General features: G+C 47.1%; 1 protein-coding gene across 2 annotated transcripts in view; it reads right to left on the reverse strand.

Moving 5' to 3' along the window:
- The window catches only part of DBF4B (DBF4 zinc finger B), a 37,999-nt gene that overhangs the window by 13,397 nt on the left and 2,094 nt on the right, over nt 1-22,508 (reverse strand). For both annotated transcript variants that reach the window (XM_021066860.1, XM_021066859.1), the window contains exons 2-10: nt 18,770-18,851; nt 14,725-14,960; nt 14,179-14,241; nt 9,300-9,454; nt 6,681-6,866; nt 5,829-5,879; nt 4,830-4,893; nt 3,159-3,232; nt 1,253-1,286 (exon numbers count right to left, since the gene is read on the reverse strand). In XM_021066860.1, coding sequence (XP_020922519.1) covers nt 1,253-1,286; nt 3,159-3,232; nt 4,830-4,893; nt 5,829-5,879; nt 6,681-6,866; nt 9,300-9,454; nt 14,179-14,212 — 598 coding nt within the window. In that variant the 5' untranslated portion in view covers nt 14,213-14,241; nt 14,725-14,960; nt 18,770-18,851. The remainder of the gene's footprint in view (nt 1-1,252; nt 1,287-3,158; nt 3,233-4,829; nt 4,894-5,828; nt 5,880-6,680; nt 6,867-9,299; nt 9,455-14,178; nt 14,242-14,724; nt 14,961-18,769; nt 18,852-22,508) is intronic.

A 22,508-nucleotide genomic window follows, 5' to 3' on the forward strand; every position in this document is an offset into this window, starting at 1 on the left:
AAGCCTCAGAGCCTTCTGGAGCTGGAACACTCGCTGTCCCAAGGGGCGCCTTTCCATCTGCAGAGGTGAAGCACTCCCCAACCCCCCAGACTCAACCCTGGGGGGAAGGGAGCCATTCTTGGGGTGGGGGTGCTGTCAATGGACCGTTAAACACCTGCTGGGTGAGAGATACCCAGCCCCTGCTGGCTTCCTGCCCTGGGGAGGAGGCTGAGAACAGTTTCTAGACAGGATTCTCCATGCGCTGGGTTTTGGGGGGAGGAGCAGTGAGGAAGAGAGCTAGAGTCTTAGCAGAAGGACAGTAAAAAAATATACATATCAAAAATGAAATCTGGTTCCTGAAAAAATAGGGCAAAGGAGTGCTGGGAAGACAAGTTTGGAGGCGATTCATCAGGAGATTCATCCTCTTCATCCTCTACTAACTGGCTATCTGCAGGGTTTACAGACGCTCTGAGGCATTCCCACGATGACCGGAAGTCCTGTCAAAGGTTCCGCAGGGGCACTGGAAGCCAGGGCAGGACTCGAAGCCACCAAATTCCCAAAGGGTGGTGCCTCTCAGCTCCCAGACCCACTCAAGGCTGCCGGCACTCAAGCAGAAGCAGCCTTTTTCCTTGTGCAGTGGCAGCAGCTCCCATTAATTACTTTTTCGGGGCGACGTCTTGTCTTTCTAATTAACTGAGACAGTGATTAAAATCAATTCCCCCACAGATTTCCTTGAATTTCAAACATGAGAGGTGCCAAGTGACTTTTCTTAGCTCCTGCTTGTGCACGGATAAATGCCACCTAAAGAGCCTCTTTGGGAGAAACACCCAGGGGGAGCCGCTCTCCTGCTGTCCAAGAGGAGCCGGGAGCCGGGCTGCCAATCTGCCTGTTTGTCAATTTCAGGGAGTTTGGCATTTCTGAAAGTGGGAGGCAGCTGTCAAACTGCCCACCCCAAACTGCTCCTGAAACAGAAGGAAAAGGATGCTGAACTTTGATCGATGCCCAGAAACAGCCAGAGGATGCCGGAGCCAGAGCGAGCGCAAGAGGTCCTGGTTCTAGGAGAAGGCCCCGCCCAGCAGCCCTGGACTGGCTCATGGAGGTCCCTCTCCCACCGCTCTCCGAGGCCCAGGCCCTGGAAACCTGACGGGGCCACACAACCTGGACTTGCTTCCTGCTGCAGAAAAGTGAGCAGATGCTGCCACAGAGGGAGTCGTGGGGAAGCGTTTAGGGAGGGTGGGATGGCAATTAGATGAGGAAAAGCTATCATACTGACCTTTCCGTGTTCTTGACTCTGCTGGACACGTTCCCTAAATGGAAAGGGAAAATAGGTTAAGGATGTGAGGGAGCCGGGGGGGGGGTTGAGGAACTTGGCCTGGCGAGCTGAGGGGCTGCCAGCCTGCCCCACTTTGCTTCCCACCGTCGGCTGGACCCTGAGCTGGAGCAGACCCGACACCACGGCTCCCTCCGCCTCCCTGAGAGCTTTGTGCGTGAAATCTCAAAGGGAGCTGACTCTGCAGGGAGTGCAGGATAGAGCAAAGAACAAGGGCTGGGGCGTGTACCCCACCCCGCCAGGCTGGGCGGGAGCTGGAGCCCTGTGATGCTGTGACGTGTAGAGTTCGCACTGAACTCATTGGATGTGGCACAGAGGAAATTTGAGCAGGTAAGAGACTTGCTAACATGGCCAAGTTAGTGTTAAAAAGCAAGTGGTGGAGTTCCCGTTGTGGCTCAGTGGGTTAAGAACCCGACTAGCATCCATGAGGATGCAGGTTTGATCCCTGTCCTTGTTCAGCAGGTTAAAGGATCTGGCGTGGCTGTGGCTGTGGCGTAGGCTGGCAGCTGCAGCTACAATTTTTTGACTTCTGGCCTGGGAACTTGCATATGTCACAAGTGCAGCCCTAAAAAGAAAAAAAAAGCAAGTGGAACAAATTTTTAAAAATCAGTTAAAGAGTTGGGAGAGTGCAGACAGGATGAGAGACCCGGTGGATCCATGACTGTCTGTGCCTCTGGGCCTAAGGAGGTTCCAGATTTGTTCCTCGGGCCGTACTGCCAGAGCCAACACAGCCCAAAGAAGCCTTCCACATGCCCTTGCCTATCAGCAGATTGCACCCAGAACTTGCTCCAAAAGACTCCCAAGTATCTACAAAAGAGATTATGAAGCGAACAAGGCAAAGTAGAAATATCACATATGTGTGTAAAACGGGGGAATGGACACATCTGCTTGGCGAACCAGAAGGCTACTGGAGAAACTGCTCACACCACTAACCTCCACGAGGGAGCTGGGTGGCTGGGGAACAGAAGATGGAGGGAAAAAGACATCTGCTATACTTTTCTCAGCCGTGACCAAGGCAGGTCTACTTAGCAGCGGCAGCAAAACCCCAAAGACGCCCAGACCAGAGGTGGGGCAGGGGTGCTGGGGTCGAGGGCTCCATCTGGTCTGCATGTTGCTCTGCTCCTGGGGGCCAGGCCGGGGGTGGACCTGTACGGCTTCATTCTTCCTCAGATTCAGGCGGGTGAAGACCTGGGGGCTTTAAACCAGCCTGGGCTCTCTTGAGGTGTTGCACGCAGTTCTCATCCCAGCAAAGGAAGGAAAAACCAATCAAGAATTTGGAATATGGAGGTTCTGGTCTGGCGCAGTGGAAGCAGACCCAGAGCATGTGGGTTCCATCCCTGGTATCACTCAGTGGCTTAAGGATCCGGTGTTGACATGAGCTGTGGTGTAGGTCGCAGATGCGGCTCGGATCCTGCATTGCTGTGGCTGCGGTGTAGGCTGGCAGCTGCAGCTCCTAGTGGACCCCTAGCCTAGGGGTGGCACGTTCCATATGCCGTGAATGTGGCCCTAAAAAGCAAAAAAAACCCAAAACCGAAACCAAACCAAAACAAAACCCACCAAAACACCACGAATAAGGAAGACGGTAGCTCTTTCAAAGCCCTTTATCCTGAGCTGAGCTGCAGGGGCCCATGGCTCAGGCTGCAGTGACGCCTCAGTGTGGCACAGGGCGAGGAGGAGAGAGGATGGGGGCGCAGGGCTGTGGACGGCACGGGTGAGCTGACCGGGAGGCCAAGCGCCTCTCACCTTCTCCAGAACAACCGGGAGAAGGCGGCCTGGGTGGGTCACGGATTTACATTTACCAAAGCTGTCAGACTTGACCTTCTCCTGGCGGCTCGGCGGGATGACCTACCTCTGGCTTCTGTGGCCCGTGCTTCCTCACACGTAGCGCTTCAAGAGACAGCTGCTGCACGTGCACCATCATTTCTGTGGAGGAAACCGAAGGCTGGGGCCAAAGGCTTCCTCTCCTCGTTTCCCCAGCACAGCCCCTTCCTGGGGCCGGGGGACTAAACATCTCACCCAGTCTGGCCCACAGAACACACCAGCCTTGCCTGCCACCTTCTGGCTACATGTCATCTCTGCACCTGCTGATCATAACAGGCTGGGTCCTCTATCCCTGGCCTACGCTGGTGGCCCGGCTCCTCTGAAGCACCGAATACAATGAGAGGTGCCCTGAAGGGCTGTAAGGTGCGACTGGAGACCAAGCCTCAGGAGTTTCTCAGATGAACACTTAGGTGGGAGACCCAGGAGGGGCTACATGTACTGGAACGTCTCTAATGCACTGGAAGGCAGGAAATTCGGTCGAGTCAGAAATGGCTGGGTTTCCAGGGACCACGGAACCCGAGACATCCTACAGCGGGACCTTCCCCAGCACATTCCCTATCCTCCCACACACCTCGGGCTGGAACCTGGAGCCTTCAGTGGACCAGAGAAAACCCCAGACTCAGAATGGAGCTGGATGTGAGAACCGACCTGTGCCAGCCAGGTTCAGGACAGCTACTCGAAGTAAATTTACTACAACTGGCAAACAGGTGGTTAGAGTGTGAGGCAACCCCAGAGGAAAGACAACAGAAAATTCAGGAGTTCCTGTTGTGGTGCAGTGGTTAACGAATATGACTGGGAACCATGAGGTTTCGGGTTTGATCCGTGGCCTCACCCAGTGGGTTGAAGATCTGGCGTTGCCCTGAGCTGTGGCGTAGGTCACAGATGTGGCTCAGAGCCCATGTTGCTGTGGCTCTGGTGTAGGCCAGTGGCTACAGCTCCGATTTGACCCCTAGCCTGGGAACCTCCATATCCCGCAGATGAGACCGTAGAAAAAGACCAAAAAAAAAAAAAAAAAAAAAAAAAGTTCAATCCAGCCAAACTGGGTGGGAATGTAGCCACACTACTCACTATGGATAATGTACTCAATCCGGTCTCTGAGCTCAATTTCCTTATCTGTACAATGGGCAGAAGACTGCAGTGAGGATTAAATGAAGTGATTCCTAGAGGAGAGTAAATACCTGACAAGGGGTCATGGACATAGGATTATTTTCTTTTTTCTTCTTTCTTTCTTTTTTTTCCCCCTTTTAGACGGCCACACCCACAGCATATGGAAGTTCCCAGGCCAGGGACTGAATCCAAGCAGCAGCTGCAACCTACACTGCAGCCAATGCCAGAGCCTTTAAGTCACTGCGGGGGCTGGGCCGGGGATCAAACTCGCATCTCCATAGTGACCTGAGCCACTGCAGTCAGATTCTTAACCCACATGCCACAGTGGGAACTCTTAGGATTATTTTCTTATTTGTAAAACAGGATCATCACACCAGCCAGGGGAACTGCCGTGTGGGTTAAACAAAGCAGCACCTGCCAGTACCCGTGCTCTATTGCCACTGCTGGTCTCTATACCGCCTGCCTGGGAGCATCACACTAACTGAGCACATCTGGCTCCAGCTAGAACACAGCTATGATCCCTCTCACAGCTGAGGCTCCCAGTCTGTCACCAACAGTCCCCTCCGCAGAAGCCCCCCGGCAGGAAGGGTACCGTCCACGTGTAGAATCCGCACTCCCCAGGAGCGGGCGTTGCTCAGGAGGCTGCTGCTGCTCCCCTGGAAAGACAAGCAAAGTCAGGCAGGAGCATGTGACTCCCCAAGGTCTGACCACGATGGGGCAGGCTGGCCCCGCTTCTGGGAGCTCGGGGTCATCCACGAGGGGGGTAGTTGCAGGGAGGCAGACAGGGGAGAGAGCAGAGGGTCTGGAGAGTCAACCCAACCCCCTGGGGAAGACCCTGTCCTCCGCAAGGGCTGGCCACATCGGGCGGGGACGGACTGCGGACCTCTAGCTGGTGAGCGAGAAGAGGCCTGTACTTGGACGAGAGCGGGTGTCGGGAGAGGCCCTGTGAGGCAAGCTCTCAGCCCACAGGCAGGACACAGTAAACACCTGCTGACCTCTCCCGCTGGCAACACCGCCCTCCCTCGGCACAGCCAAGGCACCCACTTGATGTCACTTTTTAAAAAAATTAATTTATTTTTTACTTGATGTCACTTTAACGACTCCTCCCGCCAGATCATCTCAACTCGTCCTCCTGTCACGTAACTGTAATGCCTTGGATTCTCACAAAGGGGATGAAGAGCTACTTGTGAGGAGTTCCCATCGGCGTGGCTGTGGTGTCGGCCAGCAGCTGTAGTTCCGATTCGACCCCTAGCCTGAGAACTTCCATATGCCGTGGGTATGCTCTCACCCCCCTGCGCCCCGCAAAAAAAACAGCTATCTGTGAAAGACGTACAAAGTCTGACACACCCCACAGCTTTGCTCCAAGGTTCCCTTGGGAGGCTCAGGAGTTGGAGAGATGATGGGGTCAAATCACCTCCATGCTGGACAGATTACTTAACTTCTCTGAGCCCCGCCTCCTTGTGTGTAAGGAGGAGTCATGACAACGCTCCAGGTCTTAGAGCACGTGCCTTCTGTGTGAGAACTTCTGAAGAAGCTCGGGAGGCCAGGCTGACTCCCTCCCTGAACCTCCAGCCCGTCTCCCTCAGCTCACCTGGTTTCGGATGGCCTTTTGCAGGAGCTCCTTCCCTCTGCTCAGAGGCACCTGACGGAAGAGGGAGCAGTGAGGGGAGCTGTGGAGCGCCCCTGCGCACACACAGATGTGTCCACAGGGGCTGCCAGGACGCCTGGAAGTCAGGGCCCTCATAAAGCCAGGAGCAGTAACGGCTGAGAAGCAGTGGATGGGAGAGCCCGGAGAGCCTTTCAGAGGTAAAGGGAAAGCCCCAGGGAGCTGCAGCCAGGTGGCCTGGGTCCTGGCCCCCCAAGGTCAAGGGTTACAAATGTCCTGAGACCTCTCTGTAAGAGCCCGAACCCCGGGGCAGACAAGCCTTGGACACTTGCAACAAGCCCTCTCTGGTTTAGAGAGGACCTTCCTACTGTTTTTGAACCTCAGGCTCTGAGGTCCCATAAAAAATGAACACTGGAGTTCCTGCTGTGGCTCAGTGGGACCTGCGACGTCTTGGGAATGCTGGGACGCAGGTTCGATCCCCAGCCCAGCACAGTGAGTTAAAGATCTGGAATTGTTCCAGCTGTGAGCCGTTATAAATGCGGCTTGGATTGGATCCCTGGCCCAGGAACTCCCTATGCCACAGGGCAGCCAAAAAAAAAAAAAAAAAATCAAAAAACAAACAAACAAAAAGTGGACATTTATCACAGAAGGGAGGGCACAGCATGACGCTGAGGTGCCTGCCTCCAGAGCTATGATAAGACAGTTTTGGGCCCTGAATTCAAATGAGAGATGAAAATAAACCAGATGAAAATAAACCAGAAACTGCCTAAAAGGGGTCACTGAGGCATACTTCCCTCGTTTGGAGGGCACACCTTTTGCGCCCTGAGAGGTTCTTACCGACTCCACGGGTTTCTGGGCAGGCCTGGCATGGCTGTCTTTCGGGTTGGCCACGGACGGTGTCTCCACTCTGACCTCGCCGGGGCTGGGGCAGCCTCTGTGACTCGTCCCTCCACTCTCTGCCTTCGCCTCCCTGCGGCTGGACACGATGTAACTTACTTCTTTGCTCAGGAAACCCTCAATTACCTGAAACCAGATCACAGAGGTGGCTGAAACCCGAAAGGCAGAAGTAGAATTATCAATATCGAGAGGTCGAGGGAAAGACATCTGGGCTGCCAGAAGTTCCAGAATCAATGTCTTTAAATAGACCAAATGCAGTTCTGTGCCAGGCCTCCGAGAAGACATCCTCTTGGAACACAATAGGGCCTATCTATACAACACAGGTTCTCACTCCAGAACCGCGGCTCCGCCTGATCCAGCAGCGGAAGCCCAGTGGCTCTGAGGATCTGACTCGTTGGAGTGTGCACGGAACACGAGCACGATGAAGAGACCAGAGAAGATTAATGTCTTATTGGTTACGTCCTGATTTTGCTGTGAAGATACACTGGGACATCCAGAGGCTGCCTCTGTAACCTTGACCACGTTACCAGAAGGAGCCTGAGACAAAAAACGAGTTTCGGCTGTGACTCAGCTGCACGAGTGTCTGCTCATCCTACCTGGAAGCCCTTCATGGCACTGAGAGGGTCTGACTCACCTTGCATCCCAAGACCCCAACACGGAGCCTGAAACACAGTGACACAGCTCAAGACTGGGGGAGGGAGGAAAGATGGCAACATGCAGTAATGAGCCGGCAACCTCTTAAGGCCTGACTCTCTGGGGAGCGGGGGGACCTGCTTTATAGCACTTGCTGATTTCTGTGGGGTAAAATACTACTGTGGCTGATGTCAAGCTAGTCATAATAGGACGTCACTCAATGTGGAACTGGAGAGAGATGCTAACAATTGATTCTCACGAGCCTGTCCCAGCCAGTTCTGGCACAGCTGTGAGAGCATGGATGGCATCTCCGAAGTGAGACGAGATGGGAAACCTGGCACTTAGGTTTAAAAAAAAAAAAAAAAAAAGTTTAGGTTTCTCAAAAAGCTAAACATGGATTTTTACCACATGACCCAGCAATTCCACTCTGAGATACATGCCCAACAGCACTGAAAACAGGTACTTGACCCAGACACTCGTTCACTAATGTTTACAGCAGCATTAGCCATAATAGCTCAAAAGCAGAAACAACCGGAGTGTCCAGCAACAGATGAATGGTTAAGCAAAATGTGGTGCGGCCATGCAAAGGAGCATTATTCAGCCATGAGAAAGAAGTTTGGTGGGGCCCTAAAAAGACAAAAAAAAAAAAAAAAAAAAAAAAAAGTAATTTGGGCCAGTTTTGGTGTATAATCCTGGTTTTTTCCATACCCACTGCTGGACTTCTATACCCCTGCATTTCTGCTCCTTTATATGGCAAAGAAACTGCGTGTTCTGGGTCTATTTACACAGTTTCCCCAGTTATCTGCCTCTTTTGGACCAGGCACTATCATCCTATTTTCTAAACACAAGAGATAACTGTCGATCCCTTACGAAGTGTTATGACATGTGCTGTAAAAAATATTTTAACGGGCTCAAATACAGCAAATCCTTTCCCCCAAAGTTGTTCACCATAGTGCTATTTATAAGAGCTAAACTTTATGTATTTGGCTACGCCCCCAGCATGCAGAAATTCTGGGGCTAGGGATTGAAGCTGCGCCATAGCAGTAACCTGGGCCATAGCAGTGACAATGCTGGATCCTTAGCCTGCTGAGACACCAGGGAACTCAGAGAAATAATCTAAATGTCTATGGGTTAACAGTTAAGTGAATTAATAACCCAATGTTCTGTGATAAACCATAATGGAAAAGAAAAAAAAAGAATGATTACTGAATCACTTTGCTGTACAGCAGATACTAACACAACATTGTAAATGTTCAATACAAAAAAAAAAGGGTAGAGAAGAAGTAGAAGATTAGTTACACAGGGCTGGGGGAAAAGGGGACGGACTGATAGCAAGTAGCAGGTTTCTTTTTGGGGTGATGAAAATATTCTAAAATAGTATAATCACACAATTTGCACACCTCTGTGAATATCCTAAAAACTGCTGAACAGTATCTTTTTTTTTTTTTGCCATGCCCATGGCACACAGAAGTTCCTAGGCCAAGGACTGAACCTGCGTCATAGCAGCAACTAGAGCCACAGCAGTGACAACACCAAGTCCTTAACTGCTAGGCCATCAGGGAACTCCCAAACTGTCTTTTAAGTGGGTCAACTTTATGGTTTGTGCATTAGACCTCAATCAAGGAAGGAAAGAAAGGAAGGAGAGAGAAAAGAGTCCAGAGGAAATAAATACATCAAAATGATGGCTGCTGTCACTTGGAGCAGTTCCATGTTCTCCAATATTAATAGAACAAACAGACATTACTTTTCTAATTAGGGAAAAAAAAAAAACACTTTACTTAAAAAATGGTTTATACTTAAATTGCTTTGGAGAATGCAGTGATACCACTGAAAATACCTGGAAGTCCCAGATGTAACCCCTCTCCAGTTCCTGCCCTACGACCCACAAAGACACATGGTCCCAAAGGAGAGAGGCAGGCTACATACCCCACCCAGCTGCTGGATGGCCCCAGTCAAAAACTGGAGGTTCTTGCCAGCGGGCAGATCCAAGTAAAAGGATTTTCCAGACAAGGGCTGCCTCCCGGCGTCTGGTGAGCTCTTCTGGCACTTCCCCTGACAACGGGCAACTCCTAGCTGGGCCGCTGGAAAACAACAAAGGGGAGCAAAGTGAGAAGCCTGAAGTAAGACAGAGTCCTGCAGGTCAAGCAGGCCCCGGCCCCCAAGGCGGACGTGAGACTCACGTGAAGACCAGATGCAGACTTCAGGGTGGGAATGCAAAATGGTATAGCCACTTCAGAAGACAGTGTGGCACAGAGTTAGCGTAAGACCCAGCAATTCCACGCCCAGACACACACCCAGGAGAAATGAAAGCACACGTCCAGATGAAAACTTGTGTAAGAATGCTCACAGTGCTGTTATACACTGTAGCCCCCACGCAGAAACAATTCAAATAAAATGGTGAGTAAAATGTGGTATATTCGTACAATGGAACACTATTGGCGATAAAAACAGTAACTACGGATACAGGCTAGGCTATGGCAAGGATGAACCTCAAAAACACGCTAAGTTACAAACTTAGGGCTGGCGACAAGACAAGGGAAGGACATTAAGAGGTACAAACTATTGTGGGCAAAATAAATATGCTACAAGGATATTCTGTACAGCACAGGGAATATAGCCTACATATAAAGATATTTTGCCACCCCCATAGCATGTGGAAGTTCCTGGGGCACAAATGGCATCCAGGTTGCAGCTGCAACCTATGCCACAGCAGAGGCAATGCTGGATCCTTAACCCACTGTGCCACAGCAGGAATGCCCCCAATATTTTCTGATAACTATAAATAATGTATAATTTTTAAAAATTGTGACTCATGTTGTACACCTGAAACTTATATAATATTGTACATCAACTATACCTTAATGAAAAAATTTAAAAAAAAAAAGAAAGAAAAGAAAGAAGATTAAGGAGTTCCCGTTGTGGCGCAGTGGTTAACGAATCTGACTAGGAACCATGAGGTTGCAGGTTTGGTCCCTGCCCTTGCTCAGTGGGTTAACAATCTGGCGTTGCCACGAGCTGTGGTGTAGGTTGCAGACGCGGCTCGGATCCTGCGTTGCTGTGGCTCTGGCGTAGGCTGGTGGCTATGGCTCGGATTAGACCCCTAGCCTGGGAACCTCCATATGCCGCGGGAGCAGCCCAAGAAATAGCAAAAAAAAAAAAAAAAAAAAAAAAGACAAAAAAAATATATATATATACTAAAAAAAAAAAAAGAAAGAAAGAAGATTAAGAGAATGTCTGGGGCGTTCCCGTCGTGGCTCAGCAGAAACGAATCTGATTAGTATTCATGAGGAGGCAGGTTTGATCCCTAGCTTCACTCAGTGGGATCTGGCGTTGCTGTGAGCTGTGGTGTAGGTTGCAGAAATGGCTCAGATCTGGCCTTGCTGTGGCTGCGGTGTAGGCCAGAGGCTACAGCTCCGATTAGACCCCTAGCCTGGGAACCTCCATATGCCGCGAGTGCGGCCCTAAAAAGACAAAAAGACAAATAACAAAAACAAAAACAAATCCCAGCTAGTAACAGCTTGGCCATGCCTCAAGAGTCAAAAGCAAAATAACTCTAGAGGGCTACAGCTCAGGCCAGGGTTTCCTGAACCAGCAGAAGTAAGAGATAGCAAGACTTGATCCCCAAGAGCTTCAAACAGAATAATCAGATATAGACTCTAAAAGAAGTACTTAATTGTTTATTTACCTATTTTGGCCACGCCCACATCGTGTGGAAGTTCCCGGGCCAGGAATCGAACCCATGTTGTAGTTGCGATGTGTGCCACAGCTGTGGCAATGCCAGATCCTTAACCCATTGCACCACAAGGGAAATTTCCCCTTATAGACATTTTACAACAAAACCCCAGACAGTTTATCATGAACCAATTATTAGTAAAGGATTGCTGAAGAGGTGTACTCTGGAAAAAAGGAAACTGAACCCACAAGGCAGGATTTAAAATGTCCCCAAAATGGTAAAAATATGTATAAATCTAAACAGTCACTGACTGTCTAAAACAATGACAATTAATTTGGAAGTAGAAAAGATAGACATTAATAACAATAATATTGTTGCTAGACAGCAATCATGCTGGATGGGCCTAGGGTGTTCAAAGCATAGCAGTCTCGGCCCTTGCAGCGTTCAGGAGGAGGGGAGAAATATTTTCAGCATCAGACGTTGCCACAGCACACTGGAAGCTAAACGATGATGAAACATGTCTTCAAACCTCTTGACAGAAAACTGTTTCCAAACTAGAACTCATTCAGATGTGAAGGGGCATGAAGAATCGTCAGAACTACAAGGACTCAAAAAATTTACTTGTCCCATATACCCTTTCCCAGGAAGCTTTATCAGAGGTGTATTCTACCAAACGAGGAAGTAAACAAAGAGGGAGGAAAACACAGGATTTAGAGCACAGGGAATCCAACACAGGAAAGCAGCAAAGGGAATTCCATGAGATGATGAAGGGGGATCCTAGGATGGAATCAGGGCAACAAGCCTAGGGCAGAGCTGGACCAGACTGCAGCACCTAGACAGATGGTCTCAGAAGATATGTCCCCCAGACAAAGAAGGAAGTGATTCTCTGACAAGCTTGAAGGGATTGAGAGAAGGTTTATAATTCTGGTAGTGTTTGGACATGAATTAGCGACCCATACACAGAAAACAAAGCCTATTTCAGTTTGCTATTTGACTCAGCTGTGAATAACCTTTACATTATCATCATATTGTAAACCCCAAATGACTAAAAATATTACTACATACGTATTGGGGGATGGGAGGAGAGGAGGGAAATGTGTATGTGTTTGTGTGTGGGGTAGAGGAGTAGGGGGCAAGAAAAAAAAATCTTTATCTTCCACATTAGAAAGTCAAGGATATAATTTAAAATGGAAAACAATGAAAGCAGCACGAGCAGGCCACTTAGAAACATGAAGGTAGGAGCTGCTGTCGTAGCGCAGTGGAAACGAATCCGACTAAGAACCATGAGGTCACGGGTTCCATCCCTGGACTCACTCAGTGGGTTAAGGATCCAGTGTTGCCATGAGCTGTGGTGTAGATCGCAGACGAGGCTCAGATCCTGTGTTGCTGTGGCTCCGGCTCCGGCTTGGAAACCTCCACATGCCACGGGTGAGGCCCTAAAAAGACAAAAGACAAAAAAAAAAAAAAAAAAAAAAAAAAAGAAATATGAAAGTAAATACTAGGGCGGTAAATACCAGGGAGGTAAATACCAGGGAGGTAGATATAGCAGATTAAGAATCCAGCATTGTCATTGCTGTGGCTCTGGTTGCTGCTGTGGTGCAGGTTTGAATCCTGGCCCAGGAACTTCCACATGCCATGGATGCAGCCAAGAAAAAAAAAAAATAACAAGAAGGCAAATGCTAAAGTAGTTGCAAGAGCATAAACAGTTGAACCCTAGGGAGTAGGAATCAGGAGTTATGAAAGAAGGAGTAATTCCCACTCCTATTTGTGAGTGTGTGTGTATGTGTATGAGAGAGAGAGAGACAGATAGACGGACTTTGGCTTTAATTGTGTAATCATAAAACTGTAATTTTTATTTTCATTTTTCATATTTTCACTTTTATGAAAACTAAAACCCCTCTAAAATTGACACACAGTTATGTTACAGCGCATTTTATTCATTTATTTATTTTTGGCTGCGCCCATGCATGTGCAAGTTCCCAGGCCAGGAATCCAACCTATGCCACAGCAGTGAAAAACACCAGATCCTTAAACTGCTGAGCTGCCAGGGAACTCTGATAATGAATTTGAAGAACAAACATAAAGATCCTCTAAAGAGAAAAGCAGGTCACATACTAAGGATCAACACATACTGACATCAGTTCTCCACAGTATTTACTTTCTGCAAGAAGAAACCACTGTGATTTTTCAATGTGTTGAAGAAAAAAAAAGAATTTTAAGACAAGGGTGAAACAGAGATGTTCTAGAGCATACACACAGCGTTTATAACATAAAGCTCCTCTTTGAAAACACTCTTCGAGCAATTCATCAGCAAAAGGAGAAACAGATCCAGAAGAAAGTAACAAGACATGGGAAGGAAGCGTAAATAGTGAAGTGTATCACTGTTTAAAAGGCAACTACTGGAGTTCCCAGCATGGTGCGGTGGTAACGGAATCTACTAGGAACCATGAGGTTTCGGGGTCGATCCCTGGCCTCCCTCAGTGGGTTAAGGATCTGTCATTGCAGTGAGCTGTGGCGTAGGTCACAGAGGCATCTCAGATCCAGTGTGCTGCAGATGTGGCATAAGCCTGCTGCTACAACTCTGATTAGACCCCTAGCCTGGGAACCTCCATATGCCGCGGTGCAGCCCTAAAAAGACAAAAGACAAAAGACAAAAAAAAAAAAAAAAGGCAACAACCAAAAGGCTTATCTATAACAATCCAGAATTCAAATAAATGAGGGACTATTGAGGAAAGTGACTATGTGCTAAAAGAGTTATCTAATTGGGTGGGGGTGTTTAAGTTTTCCGATAAATTTTAGAATTTTATGGTAAAACTAACCATGAATACGGGTTTAATAAGTTATGCCATCCTGACTCCCCATCTGTCTGCTAATCTGATTCATAATATCAGACTGAAAGTTTTTGTTTGACTTTTATCTTGAACTCCTAAATGATCCCTGACATCCCTCAACACACACACACACACACACACACACACACACACACACACACACACACACACGCGCGTGCGCGCGGTCAGTAATTAGAAAATCCCAATAGAGCCAACATTTCTCGGGTTTTTCTTCCCAAGAGACTCTGGGGCAGGACTGGCAACTGCGATCTCGCATCCCTAGTTTTGACCGGTTACCTACCTAGGTCCGGAGCCCGGAGTCTACTTTCAGCCATTGAACTCTCCAGTTCAAAGCAATCGTCGCCTGAAACAGAAAGACAAAACGGCAGCTGAACAAACCACTTTGACTAGCTTTCGACTTTCCATCACCCCCTCTCTCCGCCTCCCAAATCTCGCACAATTCCCATTGAGGCTCCCAGGAACCCCAAGACTTAACTCCATCCCAACCCACATTCCCTCTCAACTCCCGCGCCTCCTTCCAGGCCCTGGTAACTCAATCCCTCCGCCCCCTTTGAGACTCTGCTCCCTCAACTCCCGTGGCCTCTTGGTCACCCCTTGGACATTTCAATTGCTGTACCTCCTCCAGGCTCTTGTCCTCCTCAGTCCTTCTGCTCCTTTTAGACCTCTCTCCCCTCAATTCCTGTGATCTCTTCCCTCTACCCTTCCCAGCTTCCGCACCTATTTGCTCCCCAATTCCCGTGCCCAGTTCCGACCCCGTACCCATCTTTCTTTTTACCCCTTCTTCCCCTTCCTTTTCACCCCTTCTTCCCCTTCCCGGTATCCGTACCGTTTCCCGGCTATCCCCTCAAATTCTCGGCTCTTTCTCGGCCTCGTTAATTCTTCAAGGCCGCTGTAACACATTCGCGGGCTCCATTAGTTCTTTCAGACTCCCGTGCACTGGATGTTCCTCCGCAACTATAGCATCATTCTCAGGGCGCCCTTGACCGCGGCTTCGGTTTAAATTTCCTGTAGGCTCCGCCTCCTTAAGTTACGTAAGAACTGCGAGACTGCCCTACGGAGGCCCTGCGAGGACAAAATTAACTCAGCAAACTTTCGCCCTCCCCTCTCGTTCTCTTCTCTGCCCTTTTCTTTACGTCTCATTTCTCAGCTTTTTCTTTGGTTGGAGATATTTTTGAGCCTTAATAGCCGGTAAGTTGGGCATTAGCAGTAGCTTCTTAATAATTCTTCACCCTGAGCTAGTCTGAAATTCCTACTAGTTCAGTAATAATAAAATATTATTTTATTATCCTAACAATAAGAGAGCATTTACAGTTTGCATAAAGATTTCACATACGGGATTCTCTGATGGCCTAGCTGGTTGAGGCTCCTGCGTTCTCACCACTGTGGCTCAGGTTGCTGCTGTGCGGCGTAGGTTCAATACCTGGCCCAGGAATTCCCACATACTGCCTGTGTGGCAAAAAAAGAAAAAACAAACAAACAAACAAAAAAACCCCAAGAGAGAACCTGAAATAAACGTTGCAACTCTCACTAAAAAAAAAAAAATTTTTTCACATACACATCATTTCATCTTCACCTCTTTTGTCTTCCTTTTTCCCATTTACCCACCTAACCAAAAGAATTCTCAAAAGTGGTGTTTCCATTCCTCACTTCCCATCTTTTCTTCAACTCACTTAATTGGAGTTCAAGCCTCACCTCTTCGCTAAAACTGTGCTTATCCGGGTCGACTGTGACTTGCATTTTCCTCAGTCCTATCCAACTTCTAGAACTTTAAAACAGACTTATTCCCTCCTTCTTGAAACACTTTTCTTTTTTCTTCCATTTCTACTCATTTCACCTTACCCTAGTGGCTCCTCCTCAGTTTCCTATGGTGAATCCAAGACCGCTTCCACCTATAAGTGTTGGAGTACGCCAAGGCTTCAGCCCGTAGCCTTCAGCCCTCTCCTCTTCCCTATTGACCCTTTTCCCCTAGGAGATCTCTTCCAACTCCATGGCTTTACAATTCAGCAGTATGCTAACACCCAAGTCCTGACCTCTCCCCAGATCTCCAGACATCTACTCAGGTACGTACTGGACACTCAGGCTTAACATGTTCAAATTTGTTCCACCCCCCTCTTCAAAACCCACCTATCCTTTTCCCAGCCTTTCCCATATCAGTAAATGTATCATCCACCCATTCCATTGTTCAAACTCTAAACCTAGAAGTCATCTTTCAGTACCTTCCCTTATCCCACCCTACTCCCAAAACAAATTCTACCAATTCCAAGTACATCTTGAATCAGACCACCGTAAACACTCAAGTCCAAGCCATTGTGATTTCTTGCCCAAAGTGCTGCAGTCAATTCCTAATATACTTCTACTCTTGAGAGGCTTCCTAGCCCTCCCCAATACAATCCATTCTCCATGAACAATCAGCGATGTTCTTTAAACACCGTGGTAGAGGTGGATATACCACATATATTTGGTATTCCTTTCATTGGGGCCTCTCCCCGAAGATTATACATCTCAGCCCTGAAGAACTCAAGCTTGGCCATGTGATTTGCTTTGGCTGATGAAAAAAGAAGAAAGTGACACATTACTTCCCAGAAAAAGTTTTAAGAGCCAGGATGGTTTACCAAGCTCTTTTCCCCAAATCTAGCAATGTCCAGCCAGAGGATGCCCTGTCAACATGGGTTCCTTGGTGAAGAGGACCTGGAATAGAACCACAGGCAAGCCATAATGGATGTGTAGCATGACCAACATATAAATCTTCATTGTTATAAGCTACTGAGATTTGGGCATCATTTGTTATCATATCATAACCTAGGTTCTCTCTTTTTTTTTTTTTGTCTTTTGTCTTTTGCTGTTGTTGCTATTTCTTGGGCCACTCCCGCAGCATATGGAGGTTCCCAGGCTAGGGGTTGAATCGGAGCTGTAGCCACCGGCCTACGCCAGAGCCACAGCAACGCAGGATCCGAGCCGCGTCTGCAACCTACACCACAGCTCACGGCAACGCCGGATCGTTAACCCACTGAGCAAGGGCAGGGACCAAACCCGCAACCTCCTGGTTCCTAGTCGGATTCGTTAACCACTGCGCCACGACGGGAACTCCATAACCTAGGTTCTCAAAGTGTGGTTCAGCCCTTTCAGAAAGTTCCATGAGGAGTTCCTGTCATGGCTCAGTGGGTTGTCACTGCTGTGGTGTGGGTTTCATCCTTGGCCTGGGAACTTCCACACATTGCAGATGTGGCCAAAAATAAAGAAAGAAAATAAAAGCAATTTTAATTTTTAAATTTTTATTTTATTTTTTGTCTTTTTGCCTTTTCTAGGGCCGCTCCCATGGCATATGGAGGTTCCCAGGCTAGGGGTCCAATCAGAGCTGCAGCCACCGGCCTACACCAGAGTCACAGCAACGTGGGATCCCAGCCGCGCCTGCAACCTACATCACAGTTCACAGCAACACCGGATCCTTAACCCACTGAGCAAGGCCAGAGATCGAACCTGCAACGGAACCTGCAACCTCATGGTTCCTAGTTGGATTCATCAACCACTGCGCCACGATGGGAACTCCTAAAAGCAATTTTTAAAATGCATTATCCACGTTAACATGCAGTGCACTTTTTTCCCCAATTCTATTTTTTTATTACTCAATGAATTTACTACATTTATTGTTGTACAATGATCATCACAATCCAATTTTATAGGATTTCTATCCCACAACCCCAGTGCATCCCCCCACTCCCCAAACTGTCTCCTTTGGAAACCATAAGTTTTTCATTATTTACATTTTTCATTATTTACATTAACACACAGTGCACTTTTTTTTTTTTTTTTAAGGGGCACACCCACGGCATATGTAAGTTCTCAGGCTAGGGGTCGAATCAGAGCTATACCACAGCCACAGCAACACAGGATCCGAGCCTCGACTGCGATCTACACCACAGCTCACAGCAACTCTGGATCCTTAACCCACTGAGCGAGGCCAGGGATTGAACCTGCGTCCTCATGGATGCAGCAATAACGACTAGTTGGGGTCATTATTGCTGTACCACCATGGGAACTCCTCACAGGACTTCTGACACCACCCAACCTAACAGTGGCTCCTTCATTCCTTGCCAGGTATGTTACTTTGGTTTATTTTCTTTGCAGCACTTAACACTGTCAGAAAGTATCTTATTTGTTTACTTGTTTGTGGTATATATTTCCACCCTAGAATGTAAGTCCACATGAACAAGGGACTCTTCTGTTTTACTCACTGCTATATCCCCAAAGTAAAGAATGTAGTACATGCTTCATGAATATTTGTTGAATGAGTGAAAAAAAATGAATCTCTCTGAACTTCAGTTTTTTTATTTGTAAAATGAAGATGCTATTATCTACCAGGCAATGAGGTTTTAAAGATTAAAGATGTGTTTAGCACAAAGTCTGTGAATGGAAGAGGGCAGCTTTTACTACTTGGCCAAAAACATTGTGAGATAATAATTCAAATTGTTCTATTTTTCTCAATTCCTAAGGGGAGGTGCTTAGAATAAAAAAAAAAAATTCAGCTCATTTCATAGAACAAGAACCCATTTCCCAATATTGAAAAAAGTTGCACAAAAAGATACAGAAAAGATGAACAATCCAATTGAAAATGGGTAAGGGAACATTCATAGGAAAAGAAATACAAAGAGCATTCAAATATGCTCATCCTCATTTAAACTAAGACAAATGCAAATTACAGCTACATAGAAATACCATTTTTCACTTAACAGACTGGCAAAGATCAATTTTGTTAGTGCCAAACTGCCTTACATAGGAGGCTGGTACAGCAGCTTCGCACGATCTAGGAAAATTACAAATGCACGTATCTTTCCACCTAGCAATCCCGTTTCTAGTTCTATAGATATACTCACACATATGTGATATGACTGATGTAATAACGGTGTCTACTGCAGTATTACAGTCTCTAGCAGCAACGTAGTATTTATCAAATACCTATAAAATAATGACACAGAAAAGGGATGCAGATATATTTAATTTTACAAATACACATGGAGTGTTTATAATGACATCTACATTGCTTTAAAAATAATTAGTTTAATCCCCTTAACAGTCCTTTGAGGTAAGCTGTAACTATGCCCATTTTATACCTGGAAACACTGAGGATAAAACTTGCTTGAGGTTACACAGCTAGAAAGTGTTGGTGCTGGGATATGAACCCCAGCAGCCTGACTTCAGAGTCCATGCTCTTAACATGAAGATGCAGGTTCAACCCCCGGCCTTGCTCAGTGGTTAAGGATCCAGTGCTTGCATCTGGTGTGGCTGTGGTCGGCAGCTGCAGCTCGGATTCAGCCCCTAGTCTGGGAACTTCCATATAACATAGGTTCAGCTGCCCCCCCACCAAAAAAAGGAAAAAAAAAAACAAACCCTCCAGTGGCACATGGAGGTTCCCAGGCTAGGGGTCTAATCAGAGCTACAGCTGATTTGGTAGTAGTTCCCATATGTAATTCATAAATAAATATGTATTCATACATTAGGGGTGCATGGCAAAAATATTTTTACTGCTAAAAGAATGTGGCAAAAATAGGTTTGATGCTCACTGGCCTAGAGAAACTTTCCCACGGGTGGACAAAGAGATATAATACACATGAATGTTGCCTTGAAGCAGTGTTTGAAGAACTGGGAAATAACCTAAATGTCCATCAGCAGAGGAAGGGATCAACTGGAGCAGATTCAAGCAGTGGAATACCATAAATATATGGATAAGAGCTACTTGTATCAACATGAGTAAATAGTTTAAAGATCTTAAGTGCAAAAAGCATACTGCAGAATGAAAAGTCCAATATGCAAAACAATGTGATATCCTGTTTATGGATACAAACAGATACATACATACATGTGTTGTAACATGTCTGACATATGCAGTTATATGTACTATGTTTAAAAACATTCAGGAAGACAAACACCAAATTCAGGAAGAGAGGTTATCTCTGTGTAGGGAAGGAAAAAAATGAGATTGGGAGCTTTATTTCACCTTGCTGTGGCTGTGGTGTAGGCCGGCAGCAACAGCTCCAATTAGACCCCTAGCTTGGGAACCTCCATTTGCTGCGGGTGCGGCCCTAAAAAGACAAAAAGAAAAAAAAGAGAAGTTTTTTAAAATTTTTATTTATTTATTTATTTTTGTCTTTTTGCCATTTCTTGGGCCGCTCCCGCGGCATATGGAGGTTCCCAGGCTAGGGGTTGAATCAGAGCTGTAGCTGCCAGCCTATGCCAGAACCACAGCAGCTCGGGGTCTGAGCCGAGTCTGCAACCTACACCACAGCTCAGAGCAATGCCGGATCGTTAACCCACTGAGCAAGGGCAGGGATCGAACCTGCAACCTCATGGTTCCTAGTCGGATTCGTTAACCACTGTGCTACCACGGGAACTCCGAGAAGCTTTTTTTTTTTTAAAAAAAAAAAGATGCAAGGTTAATTAATATAACTAGCCCATCATTTTAAAACAAGATGTTTTATAAACAGTTCTACTCCTCAGTGACAACCATCTTCACATTCCCTTATGTATCTTTCCAGATCTTTTATGCCCACGCCAGGTCACATGTGTGTATGTGTCCCCCCCCCCTCCTTTTTAAACACAAATGGTAGCAAACATTACATACTGTTCTCAGCCTCACTTTTCTTTAACGATGTGTCTTGAATTTTGTTACATCAGTACATGAAGCGTTTCCTCCACTTTTATTGCTGCACAATACTTCGTGTGGCTTTTTTGAGTCAGTCTCATACAGAGTGTAGACTATTTCTGTTCTTTCACTACGATAAATATCCTTATAAATGTCATTCTGCACACATGTATGTACTGTAATAAATTCCCAGAAGTAGAAGTGCTGGGTCTTTTCAAGTTGCCCCCTACAAGGTTATACTGATTTACTTCCTGTAGCAACATCTTCCCATGCCTATTACCCAATCACAGAACAAAAGAGTATATTATCAGACTCTCTCTTTTTAAAGTCAAATTTTAATTGTTTTATTTTTTGGCCACACTCACAGCATGTGAAGTTCCCAGGCCATGGATCAAACCTTGGCCCACAGTTGTGACCTGTGTCACAGCTGCAGCAATGCCAGGTGCTTAACCTGCTGCGCTACATGGGAACTTCCCAGACTTAAATCCGAGAAAACATGGTTATCTCATTGCAAGTGTAATGTGCATATTTTAAAACTTATGTGACAGCATTTTTTTTTTTTTGTAGTGTAAAAAGCCATTTCTTTTTTTTTCCCTTTAAGCTTTGTCATTTGTCCAGGGGTATGAGTTTTTTCTTTTCTTTTTTTTTTTTTTTTTTGGTCTTTTGTCTTTTTGTTGCTGTTGTTGCTATTTCTTGGGCCGCTCCCGCAGCATATGGAGGTTCCCAGGCTAGAGGTTGAATCGGAGCTGTAGCCACCGGCCTACGCCAGAGCCACAGCAACGCGGGATCCGAGCCGCGTCTGCAACCTACACCACAGCTCACGGCAACGCCAGATCGTTAACCCACTGAGCAAGGGCAGGGACCGAACCCGCAACCTCATGGTTCCTAGTCGGATTCGTTAACCACTGCGCCACGACGGGAACTCCTCTTTTTTTTTTTTTTTTTTTAGGCTGCATCTGCGGCATATGGAAATTCCCAGGCTAGGAGTTGAATCGCAGCTGTAGTCCCTGGCCTACGCCACAGCTACAGCCACGCTGGATCCAAGCTGCATCTGCCACCTACACCACAACTCACAGCAACGCTGAATCCTGAGCAAGGCCAGGGATGGAACCCACATCCTCATGGATACTAGCTGGGTTTGTTACCGCTGAGCCACAACAGGAACTCCTAAAGAGGATTTTTTTTTTTTTGTCTTTTTGCCTTTTCTAGGGCCACTCCCGCGGCATATGGAGGTTCCCAGGCTAGGGGTCGAATTGGAGCTGTAGCCACTAGCCTACGCCAGAGCCACAGCAACGCAGGATCCGAGCCGCGTCTGCAACCTACACCACAGCTCACGGCAACGCCGGATCGTTAACCCGCTGAGCAAGGGCAGGGACTGAACCCGCAACCTCCTGGTTCCTAGTCAGATTCGTTAACCACTGCGCCACGATGGGAACGCCCCTAGAGGATTTTTTTTAAATGCAGGGTCTATAGAGCCTTCACTCAGTTTGGTGAGAACCTTGCAGATGTCTTCAAAAACACCTTTGCGCATTGCATCAGTATCGATTTCCTGATTTTGATATTGTACTACAGCTATGTAAGATGTTGCCACTGGAAGAAACTGGGTGAAGGTGCACAGGTCTCTATGTCTATGTACTACTTTTGCAACTCCCTGTGAGTCTGTAATTATTTCAAAATTAAAAGTTAAAAAAAACATAAAATTTTATTCTCCTTTTCTGGTTGTGGGAGCTCTGTGACCTCAAACTATGATCCTTCAGCCATGATGGCTTCCAGGTCTGGTAACTAACAAGCCCCACCTTCAGGACAGTCACTGGGGATAGAAAACACATCTGGGGACCTGAAATAGGGACAAGGCTTTGGGAGCTGACTCTGGCCTCTGACTCCTGTCACATTCCATATCAGTGAGCACACAGAAGCCATGGGGCTAACAGTCACACTATCCTGTATTTCTACTGAGGTTTGCAGTGTTCCCA

This window comes from Sus scrofa, chromosome 12 (assembly GCF_000003025.6).
Source record: "Sus scrofa isolate TJ Tabasco breed Duroc chromosome 12, Sscrofa11.1, whole genome shotgun sequence".
Lineage (NCBI taxonomy): Eukaryota > Metazoa > Chordata > Mammalia > Artiodactyla > Suidae > Sus > Sus scrofa.